At 42.5% G+C, this 21,468-nt stretch overlaps 1 protein-coding gene across 4 annotated transcripts in view; it reads right to left on the bottom strand.

The window, feature by feature from the left end:
• CDH4 (cadherin 4) overlaps positions 1-21,468 on the bottom strand; it is a 464,287-nt gene that overhangs the window by 172,391 nt on the left and 270,428 nt on the right. For all 4 annotated transcript variants that reach the window (XM_080403647.1, XM_080403648.1, XM_080403645.1 and 1 more), the window contains one exon: positions 7,156-7,379. In XM_080403647.1, the coding sequence (XP_080259773.1) occupies positions 7,156-7,379 (224 nt within the window). The remainder of the gene's footprint in view (positions 1-7,155; positions 7,380-21,468) is intronic.

Here is a 21,468-nt window from a genome sequence, read left to right as displayed (position 1 = left end):
TAGGACAGGAATAAAGATGGTAGATCTCATCAAAAACTACACAGCAAAAAACGCTACTGCAGCTTGAGATTATGTTTCTCACAAGAAAAATGTATCAAGCACTTGGGCTAGCAAGCTGAGTACTTCCACCCAGATAAAACTTTTAACAAATAATTTGGAGAACTGTTCCAAAACCAAGCTGCTTTTGCTTCTCGAACTCAGCCTACTACAACTGTCCTTCATCACAGAAAGAAGCAGGCGCAAATCTACCCTTTAACAAGCCTGTGAAAAATTTTAATCTCATTTTATTTTTCTAAAGCCATGAGGATCAAAAGATACATGAATTAAAATAATCATAATGAATGAAATGTAACAATATTCCTTCTCTTCATAATGTTTGCAAGTAAAAAGATCACAAGAGATTTAAGAGATCACAAGCACCACTGCTACTTTAACACAAGTAATTCATTCTCCTCCTCCCCAGTGCTAGCGTGTGAGTTTGCCCTTTCAAGTTATCCTTTGGTTATTTCAAGAGGCTCTTGAGAAAAGGTTGTTCTTTTATTCCCCAATTCTGGAGTGCACCTAAGCAAATGCTTCAATTCAAACATGTGAACACATTTAATTTATCCCATTTGCATGATGAACTTTAAGCCTGTGTTTAAATGCTTTGCTGGACGGAGGCCCTGCTTGAGATCCCACTCCTCACCAGTGGTAACGACGCCTGCTTGGCTCACCCTGCCACGGTGCACTCCCGTGCTTGGTTGTTCTCCTCGCTCCTCTGGCCAGCAGCGCCAAGGGGGCAGAACTTGATGCAGCTGCACCACCATGAAGCACATCCAGCGATCAAGGACCTGGCCTCCCGGGGCTGGGAGGCACCGAAGCCCTTCTTCACTCTCAGTTGGAACTCCCAAGCTGTCTCAGCTCACTGGGCTAAAGAAAAAATAGGTGGAACCTCACAGTCCCTAAAAAAAGGTTTATTTTAATGAGTGTGCATGCATGAAGCAATTTTCGTCTTTACTCAAACTCGTGTTTACATGTAACTGTCAACGGATTACCACAGCAATGAAGGCTTTTTTAGGAAATTCAGTCCAACATATTTCTTGGAAGTGGCAGTCAGACTTCAGCAGTTAACAACAAAGAATGGGGAACCACAGGTCAAAGGCTTTGATCTGGCAAGGGCAAGGCACACATCACAGGCAGGCAGTACGCAGCAGTCCAAGGGTTTTGTTTTATCAGGAAAAACTTATTTCCGCATAGGCAGTTCAATCCTTAGGATTTCTTTTTGTTTGAAGGAAGACAGATCTGGAGCGAATTTCACTTACGGATGATCTTTCTAGTATGGCTTTGAGCATGACCCTTGGTAAGATGCTGACTATTTAAGAAGTAAATGCAGCAAGTGCAATGCTTGGAAACTTCCCATAGCGGGCTGATTTTCCAAGGCAACGAGCACCTGTGTGTCATATCTTATCTTGGCTTTGGTACAAGGCAATTTGATTCAACACACCTGAAAAGCAGGACAAGTAAGTTCCTGTCTTTTCACAAACATCACTTTCATCTCATGTGATGATTAAATGCTAGATGTTCAAATCCACTTAAGCATGAGGTCAGACAAGGTCACCTGACGCATCTTCATTAGAATTCCAGAATTAACATGAGCAGTCTCACTGGTAACAATTATATGATATTAATTTATTAGTCATCTGCTTTCTCATTTTTTCCACTGATCTGATTTATTAAATCCCCAAACAATGTCTCACAGGTTGCCTGAAGAAAACAGAAAACTCTGTATCTACCCACACTGAGCGTGATCTGTCAAGGTGTTGTTTCACTGATGAGGATACAGAAATAAAAATTATGCTGGCTGCCATTTTACAGGACTTAGTTACTGCTTTGGATCCCCCACAGAGGCAGTCAAAAAGCACAGCCCCAGCATAACAACACAGTGTTTAAAATTTGCATAAATATAGCCAGAAAAAGGCAGGATGACAAACATGGTCCCATTTCTTCAGCTCCTCTCTAGGGATAGCACAGTTTTATGGGGTAAACTCCATCACCCTGATGCCATATATAACATCTCATCCCAACGCAGAAGGAAGCAAAAGGAACAAATGCAGTGGCTCTTTTTCCCGTTTTCAGGTGCAGCCACTTGAGAGCACCAGGAAGACTCGGAGCACTGAAAGCACAACTCCCACTTCAGCTGTCATTTTCTTCCATCAGGAGAAGGCTACATCTTCATCGCTCCCAGGCCTGGCACAGAGCAACCTGGCTAGCACAGTAACCAAGGTCATAAACAAGATCAGTGCTGAATAAGCCTTTCCTTGCCCAGAGACCTTTGTATTTGCGATCAGCAATAAAAGGCTGTATTGGAATTTAAAATCTCAGCCAGGTGAAATGCCAGAGATGATTATTTAAAGGCTTTAAATAAAAAAAAACCCTCTGGCTGTAAAAATCAGCTTTGCACATTCATATTGTATGGCTGTGGACTCATACCTGGGTTACGAAAGAAGCCCAAAATAAGAAGAGACATAATAAAACACAAGCTGGGCTTAAGCGAGGATTGATTTCTGACAGTAGTTCTCAATGTTTTAAACACTAGCTGCATACCCATATATTTGCAAGATTTTAATTGCACAATTCCCAGTGATTGCAAAAATTTACATACTTCCATGCTCAGAATTTGAGAAGCTAAGACAATGAGAAACTTAGGTTGACATAAACATGATTCAGAGAAAACAATCTTTTTTTTTTTTTTTTTTTTTCTAAAATAAGTCACTGGCAACAGATGACTGGCATCCTACATGTACTGAATATACCCTGTATTTCTACGCTCTTTGGCTGTGAGTTCCTTTCTATGCTGTATTTCTACGATCTGATTTTAACCCATGAGGTGAGTACTACAGAAAAATAAATAAAAAAATAAAGAAGAAAATTTGACAGATGTGTCTTAACATCTTTAGGCACATAGAAGCACTAAAAAATTAAGAAAAGATCAATGTTAAAGAGGGGGGTGGAACTTCAGACAGGACAAGCCAACACAGGGAGCGGAGGACGTTGGTTGGTGCGGAGTGCCAAGGAGATGCTCAGACCGTATGGGCACAGAGGGTAGTGTGGGAAGCGGAGCACAAACGGCTGTATGTCTGTCCATGGACTTGGGAAGCCTCGAGTTTCTGCAGCTAAGAAACAGAGGGCACTCTGAAGACTGAAGTCTTCAGCAATGTCACTCTTCATAAACATAATCTTCATTTTTAGACTTTTGGTTGAATTAATATTCAATTGTTAGACATAACAGCATGCACTGTTACAAATGAAGACATTGTACTAATTGCAGGTAAGTAAAGCCTGGCTTTACTACGCTTTCTTCTGGAGCACTATCCCACTCAAGTTTACCTTTCATAAATGCTGACACAAACTACAAGGACTTCGTATTATTTCACAAAACCATCCTTTCCTCTCATTTCCTCTTCCCTTTCCCCCTTCCTTGCCTTTCTCTTCTTCTTTCTAAATTAGACTCACAGGTCTGATTGATACTTCATATTGCAACAACAGGCAGCCAGACAAGAACCGTATAAGAAACTTTATCTTAAGTATTTATTGTTATGCTAGAATATCACTTAGTTTCCTCTGGGGTAATTCGGCACTCCTGTGGGAAATATGTGACCTCATTTGCATTTTCTAATTGAATTGCTATCAGGTTTCCTGCAAGACTGAACAAAAAAAGTTCCTAGCTACTAACATCACTTGTATGAACCAGAAAAATGTTTACGTTCGGTTTTTGCTGGGGAGGAGGGGAAAATGTATGCTTCATGTTTCATAAAATACATTTTTAAAATCTTTACCTTCTTTGCTACCACTTCATCCTATTAGCATTAAACTTTCACAAATTCTTTCATTACAGTGGTTACCACTGAAAATGTGCAGATTTGCCCAGGTTACCCAGTCATCTAAAGCAATCAGCACATTTAATGAGGCCAACGCTATGAGGGAGGGGAAACTGTCATTGTATTGGGTCACTCCCCATTAAAATGTCAGCTTGCACCGAGAGTAAGGACACAGCTGTGGGATCTCGGGTGCAGGTACAGACACCAAAACCTCTGATTTGGCACACAAGGGAACAACTATCTTGACAGAAGCCATCCTGAACTAAGCTGCCACTCTGAAAACATGCTGGCCACCACCAAAGCTCTCCCAGTCCATTACGTGGATTTGCAGTTTTATATATTGTGATTAAATAAAGGATCACACATCCAAAGGGTCGTGTACAGAGGGATTTATCCTCTGTGCCCTCCCAGGAAGTAGCCCATTGCCTCCACTTTGCAGGCAGGCTATAGGAGACTGGGTTTGTTCCCCCCAGAACGCATCAGGAATTTGCAGCAGAGCAGGGACCTCACTTCTGTTCCCCCATGATCTCAAGCAGCATCCCAACAATTCTGACTTCTCCTATAACATTTATTCTGCAGTAACCTCCATAATAAACCAAATGTCTAATAATGGCCATTCCAGGAGGGCTAATCATGTTTTCACGAAGCCTTAATCCATGGATAATTGTGAATTAAATTCTGAGTTATCCTTTCAGAGGTGATTCAGAGGGGCGGCAAGCCCCCTGTCATGCCGTGGGACTGCCCCAGCTGAGGGCCACCCGTCATCGAGAAGCCTACACGAACACAGAGGATGGGTGAGCGAGGGAAAAGGACTTGTTTGTGCTGCAGGTGGCAGCAAAAAGAGATCAGTAGGTGCGGTAAGGCAAATTTCATGCCAATTATTTTTAATGTCTGGGAACTGTTCAGCATTTTCACAAAATCAGTCACAAATTTACAAAGTAAAATGGAAATGGATGTGTGTGCCAGAACACAGAGTTGGTCTCTCTCCTTCTCTCACGTCCTCCTCCCTTCTCTCCCGTATTTGCTGTCTCCATATCCTGAATATAACACAACAGTCTGAAATGTCTTTAAAAAAATTATGTGGTTCTGCTTGAGTCATATTATGCTATACAAAATCAAATGTGAAATCTGTTTCTAGTAAAAGCCATGAAATGTAGTATATTAGGGTCACGGCCTGAAACATATTGAACTGGATATTGTTAGGTTTTAGAGGTTTTTTTAGCATAACACTATTATTTTTTAAAATAATCTCATAATCATATTTATTTCTTTAGTAACCAAAGGATTGTTTTGCTTGCAAAAAGCACAAGCATTTAAATAAAACACAAGTCGGATGCCTGCTATAGGGACCCACATTAAAACTGCTTATGACCTTGTCATTAGTCTTGTTTTCCATATTTTTCCAGCCTCAAACTACACACTAATAAGGCTTTTAGAAAGAAGGGATATGAATTTTAAAAAGCTTAGCTCTCTCTGTTTTGAACCAGAGTTCAGCTTACATTAACATTACATGAATTTCCAACCAAATATTTTACTAAAACAGAAATGTGTACTTATTCAGTTTTCTTTCTGCTACACCGAGAAGAAATTTAAAGCAGTATATAAGACGTCTTACTTTGTTCCTTCAATATTTAATTACTTTTAGAAGGAAGCAGTATTTCTTTGGTTAGAAAATGGCAAATACAGTTGTCATAACATACAGGGCTTAATTATATCTTGCACAAGCCAGAGCCTCGCTGAAGAGCAGCAGAAGTGTATTTATAAGACTTTAAGCCATGCAAAACCTCAGGGGTCAGCCCACTGGGCAACTGCTAGATTTAAGTCTCTCCAAGTCTCTTCCTTCTTGCCTCACACGTGGCAAAATTCCTCTCAAATGGCACAGGCGCACGTGGCATTCTGACAGCAGGGCCCAGCAGGGCTCTCCCTCCTTCCCTGCTCCTTCCCTGCCCTCTCTGCCCGAGCGCTGCAGCACAGCGGAGAGGCCAGCCTTGCTCTTCTGACAATTACCGTGGTGCGTTAACCCCAACTACAGCCACCAAGTGACCCTGCCTGTCCCTGAACCAGCCGTGACTGCTCCCCAGGACACACACCTTCATCCTTGCTCTGCACATCTTCAAGGTCCAGCAATAAATCAGGCTCCTCATCCCACTCCCTGCCAAACCCTGCTGAAATGTAACCACCCAACCGTCAGAGGACTGGGGTTTGATCAGGTGCCAGACAGTGTAACTGCGTTTACTCGGTGTGGTACGGGGTCTTCAGCCCAAACTAAGGCTGAAAAGGAAGGAGGAGGAAATGAAAAGGTGAACTGCTGCTGCCAAAGGTGGTGCGGAGGAGGTGGGTGCGAGACCGCTACTGAAGGAACAGACCAGAAGAAATGTTTTCCTGGAGCAGTCCCCAATTCCGACAGCGCTGTGCAGCCCGCCGCTGGATTTAACTGAAGCAAATTGCTCTCACATTGCTGGGCAGGGACAGATCCTTCCTGCTTTTCAGCTACACGTATGAAATTAAAAAAAATAAAAAGCGAGCATCTGTAGCCTGTCCAAAATACTGAACAGTGCTGGCTTTTCACTCTTCAGCTGTGAGGAAGGGAAGATGCTGGCATTGAGCAGAAGGGACGTTTTTCACTGTGGTGCCATGTTGTGCTTCGCTGCCCTGCTGGCCTGCGCTGCATGTGGGCGTATGTCCCTTATCAGGCAGCAGCAATGCTTCCTGTCCTTGCTGCATTGGAAGGGAACAAGCCCAAATCTCCCCTCTGGAAGCCCCCCGTGGAGCTGCAGGGCCATGCAGATGGCTCACGGAGAGAAAGGACTCACTGCGAAAACCAGGGAGACATCTTAGCAGCACAGCAGTAGCAGCCAGTATGCAACTCACGGTGTACACTGTCACAAAATAAACCTGAATTTAACCATGAAGAAGATGGTTGACCGATTCTGGAAAGAGGGAGGCACCCTTCATTTGCAGGTTTTATTTCAAGTCTAAAGAATTAGCAGTAAGATGCAAACACAAGGTATGTAACCTGCAGTATGCAACAGAGCCAAGCGGTCACTTAAAAATACAAAAGCATGAACTTAAAGACCACTTCCCTCATTGGCAACCTTAAATAATTTCTGTCAGAGAGGTTCAAGGATCACTTGCAAGCAATTTGATGCTGCCTGTGGTATCTTCTACCTGCACACTTCCTTAGGAAGCACAGACCAGACAACACCAACAATCCAATGCCGCACGTAGCTTTTAAAGGTTTGGGGACCACAGGCAAAGGAAGAATGAAGTACGAAAAAGAGCTTTGAAAACTTCTTACCTTGTGGCCATTGTGTTGTGACTTCTCTGCCACCAGAAACCTGACAATCGCCTCCCATCTGCCCAGGGTCTGGGGATCCCACGCGGTCACCATCAGGACCAGCTGCTTCGAGGGTATCTGCACCGGGTGGGCAGCGTACATGGTCCCATCGGCTCTCACCTTGAAGTCCAGGCTGTTGGTTTCATACCGAACTCCCTTGTTACCGGCACAGTTATTAAATTTTACTAGAACAGAGAGTAAGAGATGGAAGAAATGTGTGAGATTGGCGTGATAAGGAAAGCAATCAAATACAAATTTCAGACATTTAATTTTCACTGATGTCTTCTGTATCTCTAATAACCATCAAGGAAATGATTTAACTGTTTCTTCGACCTTTCAGGAGTGCTCTTGTGCTTTATCTCCATTCCCCGGGGAAGAAGTTGTAAGCCATTTTTAAAGTATTTGATACAGTTTCATTAGATCTCAAACACAGCTGTTCCCCATTTCTACAAGTGGATTTCTCCCTTGTTGCCATTATCTTTTAAATTCGACTGGAGTCTATTACCCACACTGTGGGTATTTTTTTGCACAAAATGTTCTCCATTTCCCTAACCCTTCAATAACCTACTTACCAGATAGCCTATTTGCACATTCTTAACTGAAATTCAAAAGCCCATAACAATTCCATTATCAGAAATGTAAAAACAAACAAAAAAATTAAACTGTTTTGCAGAATGCATCCACTGCTGGAACCAGACCCCCCCCAGTGACAGCCGCAATCCCACCCTGGCCAACCCCCCCACACGTTAGAGCTGTTGCAAAGAGGAACTGTAAAACTTTGCTTCACAAATCACTATGTGTCATTTAAAAGCTTACACTGTCAGATCAAAGCTCCCCAGTTGCTGATATTTTTATTTTCGGTGTTTTTTGGTCAAATTCTTTCACAGTCTAGTTTGAAAACTATTTTTATTGGCATTATGAAGCATGTCACATACATTAGGCTGTAAAAAACCCAAACTATTATATGACAAAATTGACAAATCTGATAGAAACTCAACCTGCAGCTAATCATATAGGAAACAAAACACTTTCTGCCATTTGAGTAATCCACGGGGCGGAACACACATGTGGTGAAGGAAAACATATTGTACCCGTAAAAACATCTCAAGTGAGTGAGAATGGATATCCAGCTTTCTAGCTAGGATCGTTACATAGGTTCTCATGCTGCGCCTTCTGAGTGCTTAGCAGCAATGCTCCGAGCCTGCGCTGACAGAAGGAAAACCTGCTGGTCCAAGCCTGATGCAGCTTCAGCAGGCAACTAATTTTTGTACAAGAAAGGCTAAGTCAGATACTCCTAGCTAGCCTGGCTGTGGTGGGAGAAGGGATGCAGTGGCAACCCAGGTGAGAGGAGCTCCCCGGCCAGTTTTACCCCAGCCACCCCCTTCACCGCATACCATAGCTGACTGATTCTGCAGTGCTGCTTTGAGCCATATCCGGGACGAATCTGGATTTAAATATAAATATCCAAGGGATGGCACAGGTGAAAAACAGCCAGGGAACTGCTCAACAGGCCTGCTGCCAAAGCCCCTGGTTACCCTCACAGTGTGGAGAAATGAAGAGCAGGCTGTAGCGAAAGAAGGGAAAATCCATCCCCTCCTTCACCGACTGCACCTCTCCACAACCGGGGTGCTGTGATCACGTCGTAAATGTCCAACTTACAAAGCCTTTCCATGCTACGTGTTTATTTAGACCACATTCGTCCTTCTTTATGTGTGGTGGGAACTGTTACCTAATGCTGCAGCAATTACTGGGCACAAACGCCAAATATCACACCTTGATTTATAAAAGAAGATGGATAAAGTTATCTAGTATATAAAAAACCCCATAGGTAATGCTTTTAAGCAATTTCATTGTCACATCTATTTAATGACTACATCATTAAAATCTCGTCTAATTTGGAATCTAGGGCAAACAGAAGTGGGTTTGTCTATCTTTACTCCTCGTTGTAGCTCCAGCTGCAGCAAGTCACCTCCACACCTATTGCACCCGACATGCTTTATTTGAGACACTTGACCAGTTATATCTGTTTTCTATCTCCAGGAGCATAACAAAGATTTTTCAATGTAACAGCAACTACCATATCCTGCATTACTGAAAGTTTAAATGGAACTTTGGTCACAACTTTTTAAGGGACAGGGTATTACATAATTGCTACTCTGACCACAATTTAAAGCTCTTGGCACCCTTGCTTTCAGCCGCTGAGTGTCACAGCACAGGCAGACATTCCCACTGGAGGGAAGGAAGACTTCCATCCAGTTAAATAAATAAAGAAGAAAGCCTCAAGACTGAGTCTTCCACAGTTTCCAGAAAAGCCAGGAACTATCTCAAATGTCAAAGCTCAGGTGTACAAGTTGGAAGCCAAACTTAAAAAAAATACATGACTGCGTTGAGGTTTCCAACTTCACTATGTCCAAGCTGGACCTTGTGCCCTTCTTGAGGTACCGCATGCTGTGCAGTGCCCGGGCCATGGCACTCAAACCCGGCCAGTGCTGAGGGCTGCCAGTCCATGCTAGCAAGCCAACCCTCTGGCCTGGAGGTCAATAACAGCTCATCTCCTGAAGGCCAAAATTTCTTATCCCCCAAAACGAGGTTTCACTTCTAAGTGGGCTGCTGCAGACAACGCGTGGTCAACACTAGCCCCAAGACTCTGCAGCGCTACTGTCGATCCGGCCATAAGGGCAACGCCAGCTTAGTTCTCAGACCCATACCAGGCCCTGCTCCCTTTAACAGTAGAGACACAGTTTTTAGACTAGTTTGAAAAATAAGAATTCATGAAAGCACTGAAAGAGGTTAAACACACACACGGTTTGGTGGCAGCTACAAGAACCAACCCTGCACACCTGGAGGAACCAGGATGGCCTCAGAGAACCGTGAGGCAGCTGGTAATGCTAGGGGAGATCCCCCACACCCCTGGGGACCACCCTGTTGTGCAAAAATCCTTCTTCTCTTGGGAATCCTCCAAATCTCTCCGCATTCACAGCTATAATAAATATGTGCAAACACATCAAGTGCCTCCCTGCTAATATGTTATTTATTTTCATCTCCACGCCATCAGCGCTGTTAGAAATGAGGTACATCAGTTGGTGCATTATTGCACTCCTCTGCCTTTTTGGCATTACATTGCAACGGCAATGCAAAAAGCGAGTTCTATCCATACATCCTGAAGTACCCACATATCATATACAAAAAGACGTCTGAAGAAGAGAGAAAGGAGTGATAATGACTGCACATTAAAAACAATTCAGCGCTTGCTCTGATTTTATTGAGATTAAAAGAAAGGCCTAAAGTATACTAGTAGTCTGAGAGAAATAAAAATAAGATCCCTTCCTATAAGTGTACGTTGTGATTTCAGTACTGAAAGTACTTAAACATCTGCTTAAGACACAGTGCGTAGCTCCAATATGCTGCTCTGGTGTCATATGTCACTCTGTCGACTTTTATGCTCCATTATCTAAAAATGGCTACCTCTTAGACAAAGTCCCTCTGTGACTCACTAATTACTTCCATTAGTTTAAAACAAACTTGACTACAGACAGAGAAAATCCTGAGAGAAATTGTATTTTTTTAAACCAGCCATGTCTCTGCTCCACATTGCTCTTCTCAAGTAGCACAGGTAGAAGAATGCTCAGCAATGAATTAACACATCCAGCTCCTCTCCGAAGAGTCCTTAGGAGCTGCAAGCAGAGGAGGGCTTCAAGGATGTATGGATTCCATAGTGGTAGCCACTGTGAGGCACCACGCCTTGCACAGCTGCCGGAGCAGCAGCAACTGGCTATGGCTCACCGGAGCGGCTTTGCAGAAGATTTCAGCTGCACAGGGGAGATGATTCAGAAGCTCATGGGGGGCTGAGCATCAGGGATCACGGTGCTCAGCTGCGGTCAGGTGGAGCGGCTGCCATTGCTCTAGGCGCTGTTTATACATGGCATAGAAAACACATCTGCAACACAGTATAGACGAACCACTCACACTTCCATCACACGGCTGCGAGGGCTCTCATTAGAAATCCTGTGCTCAGCCTCCTCACTGCCCTGTGAAAATGATTCCCTGGGATGTTAAATGACTACTGAGATGGATGGTGTTATATATATATATATATATATATAAATATATATACACACACATCATCTATACATATAATATTTTTTCCAAATATATAGGTATAGTTTTGGAAATAAACCCCAAACCATTGTTCTATAATAAATAACATAGCTCAAGGAAAGGAGATCTCACCCGTATTTTCAGATTCCACCTCTTACCTCTACTCTTTGCTCTCATGGAAACAAATTAAAATTTCATCCAATGGCAGAAAACTTTTGCATTTTTTTTTTCCTTTAGAAAGCTCCGAGTCTATGTAATTTGCAGTTGATGCAACTCTTGACTTTAAAATAATTTAATAAATAAACACACAAACATTGGCTCTGTTTACTAGACTTAGATCTCTCTATGGACACAAATCCATCTTTCTTTGACCAGTTTGAAGTCTAAAGAACACTGCATGAATTTAACATTCAAAAGCTGCAGCATCAGTAATTAGGATTTCAGATAAACAGCAGAGCCATACATCTATCATTTTTACAGGATGGTAAAAAAACCCGCAAACTTTTTTTAATATACTCTGGAAAAATGTTCAGTGATGCTTATCGAAAGCTTATGCTGAAAACAGCATCAAATGCCTGATGAAAAGAAAACCAGGAAGGCACCCTCATTAGTGGGCTTTCAGGTTTAACCCTTTACCCTCATCATTTTTAATTGCTTCTCTATGAAAGGAGGAAGTACAACAATTTGATATGCTGAAACAGGTACTGAGTGATGGGCAGAAAAGCTGCAGGAGGCTGCAGCAAACTGCTGGGCATCTGAGGAAAAAAATGTATGTTTCTTCAAAAAAGACACAGGCTGAAAAAAAATTCAACAAGTTTTGCATTGTTCCCTTTTATTATTTAGCTTGTTAAGCTGGCTGGACAGAGTCAAATGATCAAGTGAGGATCTTGAAAGATGTACGAATACACTGAACTTCCTTGCCCCCCAAATGTCTGAGAAATACATTGAATTTAATAGGACTATAAATGGTATAAACCAAAGAATTCACTTTAAACCTTATCCTTCTGGATTCTCCTGTAACTTCTCCTAGTCCATTAAAAAGTGCCCCCTCTAGCAAGCTGCACAGGGCTGGAAGAGCAGGAGGGATAATACTTATTTATTAGGATATACCCCCTGGCAGGACACCACCCCACTGTTCAGGATATGGGTCCCTTCAGGACTCTGTTTTTCACCGTGGTTTCAAGAATTATCACTGCAAAGATGTTTCCTTCCTGATGAACTTCAAAGCAGTAAATACACACCACTACTTACAGCGGGATCCTACCTGCTTTTCAAGTTGTGTCCCTTGAACAGCTCCCTTTACACCCGGCGCGTCTGTGATAAACCTAAGCTGCCAAATCCATCCCTCGCGCCAGTTCTGCCAACACCATTAAGATGAGGATGGCTTAACGGTAACCTTCGGAAATCTCAGATGTTCAGGTAACCTGCAGAGTCCTGAGCATGTAGAGGAATGTCCCTTCTGTGTGACCTTTAGCAAATCGCTTCTATTCCTGCCCTGGCACTTTTGGCCCAGTGCTCCCATATGTCTGCACGCACTCACCCACCTCCTGAGGCTTCTGCAGGGGGGTGGCAGTCCCGGCCAGCACTGCTCTGCATGTCACCACATCAGAAATTAAAAAAAAACCCAAACAGCTCCTTAGTGGATAGGAATCTGCTGTCTAGTAACAGGCATGAAACCATTTAGTTAACCAAAAAAATGTCCGTATTCCCGGGCACGCTGTGAGTGCATTACATTCTCGCAAACTGGTTTCTCCATTAAGTGCTCCTGTGAAACAGAGCACGCTGTGCCTCATTGGAAAGCTTCATTTATTTGAGAAAGTAAGTATGTGGTATAAACTTTTACGTGGCCACATTTTCGAGGCATCTTTTTTTATGTTCACTCAACCTCTCTGCAATTCTGTGAGAAAACTGTTTTACAGCAGTGGGAACAAACTGCAGTCAAGTTAATTCCCCACGGCCAGAGTGGGAATCCCCGGCAAAGCTGGGATCTGAATCTTGAAATTCAGGCTCCCCGTTTCTCATTCAAGCTGCCAGGTGACACTGCCTCCATCACCCGCGCACAGGTTAACAAGAGAGAAAAACTTTACACAGGGAAAATGGATTTTTACAGGCACTTCAAAAAGCAAATAGAGGCAGGCTCTTACTCCTACGGACCACTGGCGTATTTCCAAATTGGCACTGGGTTAAAACATTCAGAAATGTCACACAACTTGTCATCACAATTGTTTTGTAAAACGGAGTCCTATGAACAAATGTAAATACATGGTGGAGTTCTGGGACTAAAATATCTTGTCTACAAAAGGCTAATGCTGAAAGCGTGGCGAGAGGATTTTGCTTCTCTTGCATTAAAAGGACGAATGTATCCAGGTACCGCAGGTTTTTCGACCACTCTGAAAGAATCCAGAGATGTTACTCTTTTGGTGTTTTGCGGAAACAAAACCTGACTTGAGCCATTACACTTGCAGCCATGCTAAATATTAGTCCGGAGTCCTATTTCTGTCCTATTCCTGCTTACAGTAAACTCCATACTACCATACAATAAACAACCAGATTTTCTTCTTGCAGTTAACAAAATACTCAAAGCCCTACTCCTCCTGTATAAAAAAACCAATGCAGAAATAGGAAAAACTGATGGCTGTAAAACCCGATAGCAACAACGTACAATTTTCATCCTCCCATTACTAATTTTATAGGTTACATTTTCAACCATGTCCCCATAAAAAATATTACACTAATAAAATCTTAGTGTCTTTATTTAATATTTATAGCACTGTGGGACAACCAAACTCTACTGGTAAAACGTAAAACCAGCAATTCAAACAGCTACTTCAGAGTCTAAGAAACATATCCCTTGTGGCCAAGGTTATGAGTATACAGTTTAAGAAAATGCTTTGATACAAAAAACTGTTGGAGATAAATGGATGTATGTTGGTTGATATATGAATGTATATAAAAATGTGCATGCCCACACCCTCGGCTTCACAAAGCATTGATTATTCATTAAGTGTTCTCGGAGTAAAACCCAAAAATAAGGAATGACTTAGGAGAATTAATGAACTGCCCCACAGTCTATCACCTGCTGAAAATATTTGCCATGATTTAGCATGTTCTTAATGTTATTTTCTTGCAATTAATGGTACAGAAATCTGCTGCAATTTTACCCATTTTCCATATCTCAGGCCAATGTGAAACATTACATCCAATTTTCCAGTGCATTATTTATGATCTCTGAGCTATGACTGCTAATATTTGCCTTACTGGAATAATAATAAATTACCATAACAATTTACCATATCTTATTATGTTAAACAAAATCTTTCTTTATTTATCTTCTTGTAATCTTCAGTTACAGTGAATCCTCCTATATGGAATAAGCAATAATACAACATTCCCAACATTCCCAACCTATTATATGCTTGCTAGAAATGACTCCGTGTGCTAGTCAACCAGTGACGCCTCTGAATCAGCAAACGAGTAGCCACCTACCTCCAGCAGAAGACAGCTGGATTTCAAATGGCACATAAAAGTATTTCATATTTAAAAGCACATTTTTAATTTCCCCACTTTAAACTCCAAAGCTCAACCCCCTCCACGATCAAATCATCCATGTAGGTTTTGGGCGCACACTGCTGAACTAACAAAGTCAAGTTCATCTGCAGGCTGTTTTGCTTTCACAAAGCCAGGACTGCCTCCCATAAGGTTTATGGGGCAAGCCTTGTTCATGCACAAGTAATTTATAAAAAAAAAAATAAAATGAAGTATTTCTGCGGGCTTGATAGAACTACATGGAAAAGTCATCTTTTCATTTCCAGAGCCACCTGAATGCTTTCAATGCCTTTTCCAGCTTTATATTCACTTTTAACAGCTCTTGCTTACACAGGGTTTCTGTTTCCATGGCCAGATGAAAAGGAACAATACATTTCAACACACTGAAATCAGGATCCTTTAGAAAGTCATTCTGTCACCTGTACAGTCGGCCAGTACCAATAAGGAGTTGAGAGTACATTAAAAAAAGATCTAAATCCCATTCAAACAAAACAAAACCAGCCCCACAGTAAACAAAACCCAATTCCCAGACACTGCCTGCCTCCTTCTTATTCCCACCAGTGCTATTTTTCATTTACTGGAAGCCAATCCAACTAAAATACATGTTTTTAAGGGGGGGGAGGAGGGGAAGAAGTATATTTCACTTTTGGTATTGGAATTGGAGGGGAGTACAGACCCCTGGAGAGAAGGACTGTAGAACATGATAGAAAAGATGAATCACTCTGGCAACAGCCAGCCAGCCATTAATTTTCAGCAAGCCAGGAGTTGGTCCAATTAAACGAGGCTCCTTTCTCTACATTAACATGCTTTACTCAGTTTTTTTCCAAAGCTAAAACATCAGCTTGAGACCCCAAAGGCTTTTCTATTTAGGATCAATCAATCTACCTTGCTGCACTGTAAAACATACACTGTCAGCTCTGAGGCTAGCTCAAAAAAGAGCAACAGTGGAAAAATTTGATAAATCGACATGTTCTGGCAGTTAGTAGAGGGATTCTGCCTACACTGTCACTTATTTTTATCTGATTAGAAACAAGTATTAGTAAAGGAAGTATTCCCCTCTATTCTCCTCCTGGTATTTAGCATTGGGTTAAGAGGAGTCTTTTCACCCCCAATTTTCTAAATCCAAGCCAGAAGTTTCCTACCACAAAGGCAGAGATACCATCCAGGTTTCAAAGGGTTTGAATTGGATTTGCATGATGTGGAACTCACATTCAAGCCTTTTCTTCAGCAGAGGAACATGAACTTGCATCTATTAATGCTCCATGTTAAAGACGTTTTTCCACTGCTTTCCACATTTTTAAGCTCAGGGCTTTACTGTGGGTGTACAACCTCACCTCTGGGGTTCCAGCACCTGCTTTGGCAACAATTGCTGTATTTGGGATTTCATTGCCCATTTGAGATCCTGTCACTCTCTTGCTACCCTGCTGAGACATTTCAGAAATTAACTAATAAGTGAGCCAGGGACTGATGCCAGAGGCTGGTAAGAAGGACACTTACATGGTCTGAAGTCCCCTGCAAAGCACCACTCTGAGCTGGGATAACTCAGAGGATTACCCTTTTCGGTGAATGCCATAGTAACTATGCTGCCGGCTTCCATTCTTGTTCTCAATAGACATTTTTATCCTTAGATAAAAGACCCTTTCACAGTAGTTTCAGTATGACAGTCCTCTGTTCTTAACAGTAAGGTAGACCAAAAGCCACTGGGATGTGCAGCTGATGTTTTAGCTTCGGATTAAAAGGCTAATAAAGAGAAGCTTGGTTTGGGTGACCTTGCAAATACAAACCACACCACACTTTTTGGCAAATGCTGGGTTTTTACAGGCAACCATTTTTGCTTTTTGCTCTTCTTTAAATTCCATGCATCTGTAGGATAGTACTGAGATTCACTATGGCACTAATGAGATCATTTTGCAATTAAAGGCTAAGTAGAAACAAACCTCTCACCACTCTACAGGAGAGTTTGGGTTCTCTGATTAAGCAGCAGTAAATAAACCTGTTTCACTCTTGGTGCTGGTGCACAGGCTTTCTATGATTAACTCTCCAAACAAGATGGACTGATTGACCCCATGGATTAATCAATGAGTTTCTCAGCTTCAGATCAAAGTGCAAGTTGTGGGAGTTCCCTGCAGTAGGATGTGTTTTAATTATTATTACTACAGCACAGAGTAAATAAATCCCAGGGCACTTTATTTGGAGGTTTTACTCTTAGCGCTAATGATTTTCACAACGCTCTCATGTTTGTCAAACTACCTACATGGGGAAAGATTTTAAACATCACTATGCATTTCTTGAGGAAAACCTACAGATTTTATGGGAGCTTAATGTGATAATTATAAAGGGAGGAGCTTATATAATTGTAGGGCGACGTCGAGGTTACAACTGCTGCTCGCCCATCTTACCTGCTACAAGGAGCACCACTCAGAGAGGCTACTGGGAAGCTGGGGCTGTGTTTGAGAAGCATCTCAGGTATGCTGCACGAAGCACCTTCTCCCCAGCACGGAGAGCCTGGCCCTGCCGGTACCAGGACCGTTCCTGCATTGGAAGCAGCAATGGGATGCCGGTACCAGGACCGTTCCTGCATTGGAAGCAGCAATGGGATGCCAGTACCAGGACCGTTCCTGCATTGGAAGCAGCTCCTGCATGACTGCAGCCATCCCTGCCAGCTCCCACCGCCCCACGGACAGCAACCTGGCGGCCCTGGGGGGGGTTCCTCTCTGTCACACATCTCTTTTCAGCTTGCCAGAACTGTATTTGGAAGACATGGGGAGCTGCAGGAAGATTTTAGGGAGAATAAAACCAAGTGCACACAAGCCATTTGCAGCTTAGGAAAAGAAGTTGAAAGAGATGCTCCAACAGTAGCCATGTCAGATAGCCTCAGGCTCCTCTCTCCTCACACTCTTCAAAACAAACACTCTCTCAACACCTAGAAACAGAGGCTGCACATGTCAGGGAAAAAAAAATATTAAAAAATCAGACACACCAGTAAAGACGCTGAACTCCTCACGGACTTCAGTTGCATGTAAACACTGACAACTTTGGGCTTGACTGTCTCGTCTTCCTTGGCCTGGCTCATGAGCAAACATGCACTGATCCAGGGACTCAAATCACAATGCAGTAAATGAATAGATGGTTCAGGCAAGAATATTAGAAATTTTGTTATGTGTAGGAATTAAGGCAGGGAAGCTATATTTAACTTGCAGCTGCTGTGCACCTCTGCTTGTCTGCCTGTGCAAAATGCAGCTGTAGCCTACACAAGTCTTCAGAGAAATTAATATTATGTAGAAGAAAACACTGTTTAGCACCTGGCAGGCTCAACTGCTGTGACGTTTGGACAAATTCAGAGTTTTATTTACAGATGGAGGCTCTGGGTTCTGTTTGTGGCACTTGGTCAGAGGGAGCAGGAGAAAAAAAAGTGGCCTCGATACCCAAGTTGCACTTCAGTGGGTAATAAAAAGCAGGCAAGTGGAGAGATGGCTGAGCTGCCTTGCTGCAGCCATAGCGTCCTGCCCCATGGCCGGGCTCCAGCATCCACTGAATTCACAGGAAATTCACCCACAGAGCAAGAAATTAACTAAAAAAGCAAACCCACAGTAAAACACAGCTTTACAGTCCCCAGTGTTGGTCATCACTGAATAAAAACAAACTTCCTGGTCTCTGCAGCCACCCTTGAACAGGCCATGTCCTGACAACTGCATCCCCGCAGCCATGGCACTCGGCTGCTGATGCTTCCGATGGGGAGACAGGAATGAGGGGGATTGTAGTTTTCCCTTTCCTATTTCACGTTCAGCCCCTCTGCCCCTTCTTCCTACAGCAGTTTCTGACAGAACGGCAGCACTCCCTTCGCCTGAAGAATCACCTCAGGATCCAACTAGCAACCTTAAATTTAACAGAGTGCTTTTGGCAGGGCTCAGCACCGTCAATTAAAACAGAGAGAGACTAAAGCCAGTAAATTAGAGAACGTGACAAATTCAGCACAAAGCACTGACGATCCCAGAAGGTATCAAATTTAGTGTTAAAGTAAAGAAACAATAGGGAAGTCCAAGACATTTCAGAGTGTAGTGAATCAAATTAAATTGCCTGAAATTCCACATGGAATACATTTGACAAATTTCTTCCCCCCTCTTCAGCTTTCTGTTTGAGATGAACTGTCGTCTGGCAGCTTCAAACGTCTGGCACAGCTTCAGCTTCAGTTTGCTGGGGCTGAATCCAAACACGAACCTGAACTTTACCAGTTCTGCTCTTTTTGTAAACATACTTGCTGTGGCTGCCAAATGCTTTCCAAAAGCACACAAAACCCAGAATCCAAAAGGAAAACATTGTCTTGCTGCAATAAAATTTGCATTTTACCCGCTATGGGTAGCATCCCGCGCGCAGAGCCGTCGGTCAGTCAGAGCCCATCTTGCCCTCCGTTTCCCCACACTCTCTGGCAGGGGCCGGGGGAGCAGGGATGTCCTGCGGGAGGGATGTGTCCCCCGCGCAGCCCCAACGGGTCCATCCTGCTGTGCTGCAGCCCCAACCGTGCCAATGCTGCTGCTTTCCCCGGGGCTGCACGGGCAGCTAATAATACAGCAATTAGCAGTAGGATTCCTCAGACGTGCTGGGTAAGACAAGCAGTAAAATGTCATTATACGTGTGTCACTGATAGAAAAGACCAGTTTAGATTACTCCAGTGAGTAGTCTCAGGAACAAATTCATTTTAAGGTAGGGAACTTCAAGGCAGAGGAAAAGACAGATATAAAGAGGGTTATGATCAAATTGCTCCTGAGCACAGATAGCATCAGCCATGATATATCAGATTTTTTTCCACTTTGCTTTTAAAACAGAACTGGTTTTGCAAAATGCTTACAACAATGGCACATTTCTTTGAAGTAGGATGCGATTCTTCACCAGCAGCATCCCACTACCTGTGCAGATTCTCTTACAGAAAACAAATTCTTTCTTCCTCCATTTTAAAGCTTTTTGAAACCACCAAGCTCCATAAAGTATCCAACTGCAGAAGGCTAAAATGAGGCCACCTTTAGGCTGAAAAGCAGCAAATGACAGAGGTGTGTGAATTCTGGCACAAGACACACAGGCAAGCAGATGCTGTTAGAAAAGCGTATTTCATTTCCACAAAGCATCGGCCTCACTCCTGAGAGCCACATGGAATTCCACCACTGCTCAAAATAGACAACATCTGGTTCATATAAACTCTGATTTATTGCATGTCTTCTCTCCCCTTGGATTTTAATTATTAGTAGATCTTGTAACTATTACATTTATATTTGTTTTACCCATCTAGATGTTTCTCTATGCTATTAACTATAAACTGAAAGCCCTTTCTAAAAATAGTACAAAAACATACTTAAAAATATGCATATGGCCTTTATTAGGGAAATTCTTATACTGAATTTTTAGATGAAGTAAAAGTACTGCTGAAACCACGGATTAGCAAGCAAGCCGTTTCCTGATTCCCTCAATAGGACGAGGCTGAAGAACTTACTTTTTATTACAATAATGCCCCCCGCCCTGAGTACCAAACTGAATGCTGTTCCTAATGTTAACCAGTGTGGTAATAAATAAAAATCACTCATTATTGCACCCAGGGGCTGTTTGGGGGGTGTTGAGCCAGTGTCAGTGGTCAGGTGTCAACATTTTGAAGAACCTCTCTAAGATGGCAGTTCTTCAGCAGAAGAGACAGATCCAGACCGTGCCTGAAGAATAAAACATTCTTTCTCCCTGGGGTAAGAGTAATACAATCAGGAATGCAGTAGTTGGAAGCCTTCATACTGAGTTTTTAATCTAAGGTGGTTTAGTTTTTTTTTTATGAAAAAACTTGATCTATCTGGGAATAAGTTGATTTAGAAGTGACTTTTTAATTTGTATGACTGAATAATTGCCACCATAAAAGAATATACAGCACAATAAACAAATACTGCTTGCAAACTTCAGAACTCTCGGCCACCACTTCATCCATCAAAACTAATTCTGTAAAAAACAAAGGATGTGACAAACACAACCAACCTTTTTCCCCACTCTACAAAAAGACTGAAATCTATTTCTGGAAATGTCATAATGTTTCTATTAAATGATCAAATCTGAAAACGTTTAGTGGTCCTAAAAAAACACCCTCCAAGTTGACCAGCAGCTCTCATCTCCGCAAGCCCAACACACTGACCAGGCAGCTCAGGTCCAAGCACTTATGCAGAAATCCTGTCCTACTCATGGCACAGAATTTCTTGGACTGATGGAAAACAGAAATTGCCACAGATGTCTAAATTGTTGAAATTGGAAAGGAAAAAGGGCCGATAGCTCAGTTTTCCTCACCCCAGTGTCAGCACACAGCGTGACTTGTGTGCTGAACCCTCCTCTGCACACCAATAAACCCTCAAGGAGGAGTAATATGAATGTAGGAAATATCTTGGCTCTGTATCTGTTTTTTAATTAAAAAGTTTTGCATGTAAACAGATACTTTCTCTTCTTCCAAATCCACACTGACATTCACTACTTATCATTCTGAAGTGATTGCTAGAGGAAATATGATTTTAAAATATCATATTCCACGGAAGATTTTTAGTGCTGCCCATATTTGTTGCTGCCTGGTCCCCTTTCACATCAGCTCAATTGTGAGAGTTTTAAGCTGACATCAAA

Source organism: Falco punctatus (assembly GCF_963210335.1).
Source record: "Falco punctatus genome assembly, chromosome: 10".
Taxonomy (NCBI): domain Eukaryota; kingdom Metazoa; phylum Chordata; class Aves; order Falconiformes; family Falconidae; genus Falco; species Falco punctatus.
Note: the sequence above shows the minus strand (reverse complement) of the source record. Positions and strands in the feature narration are given on the sequence as shown.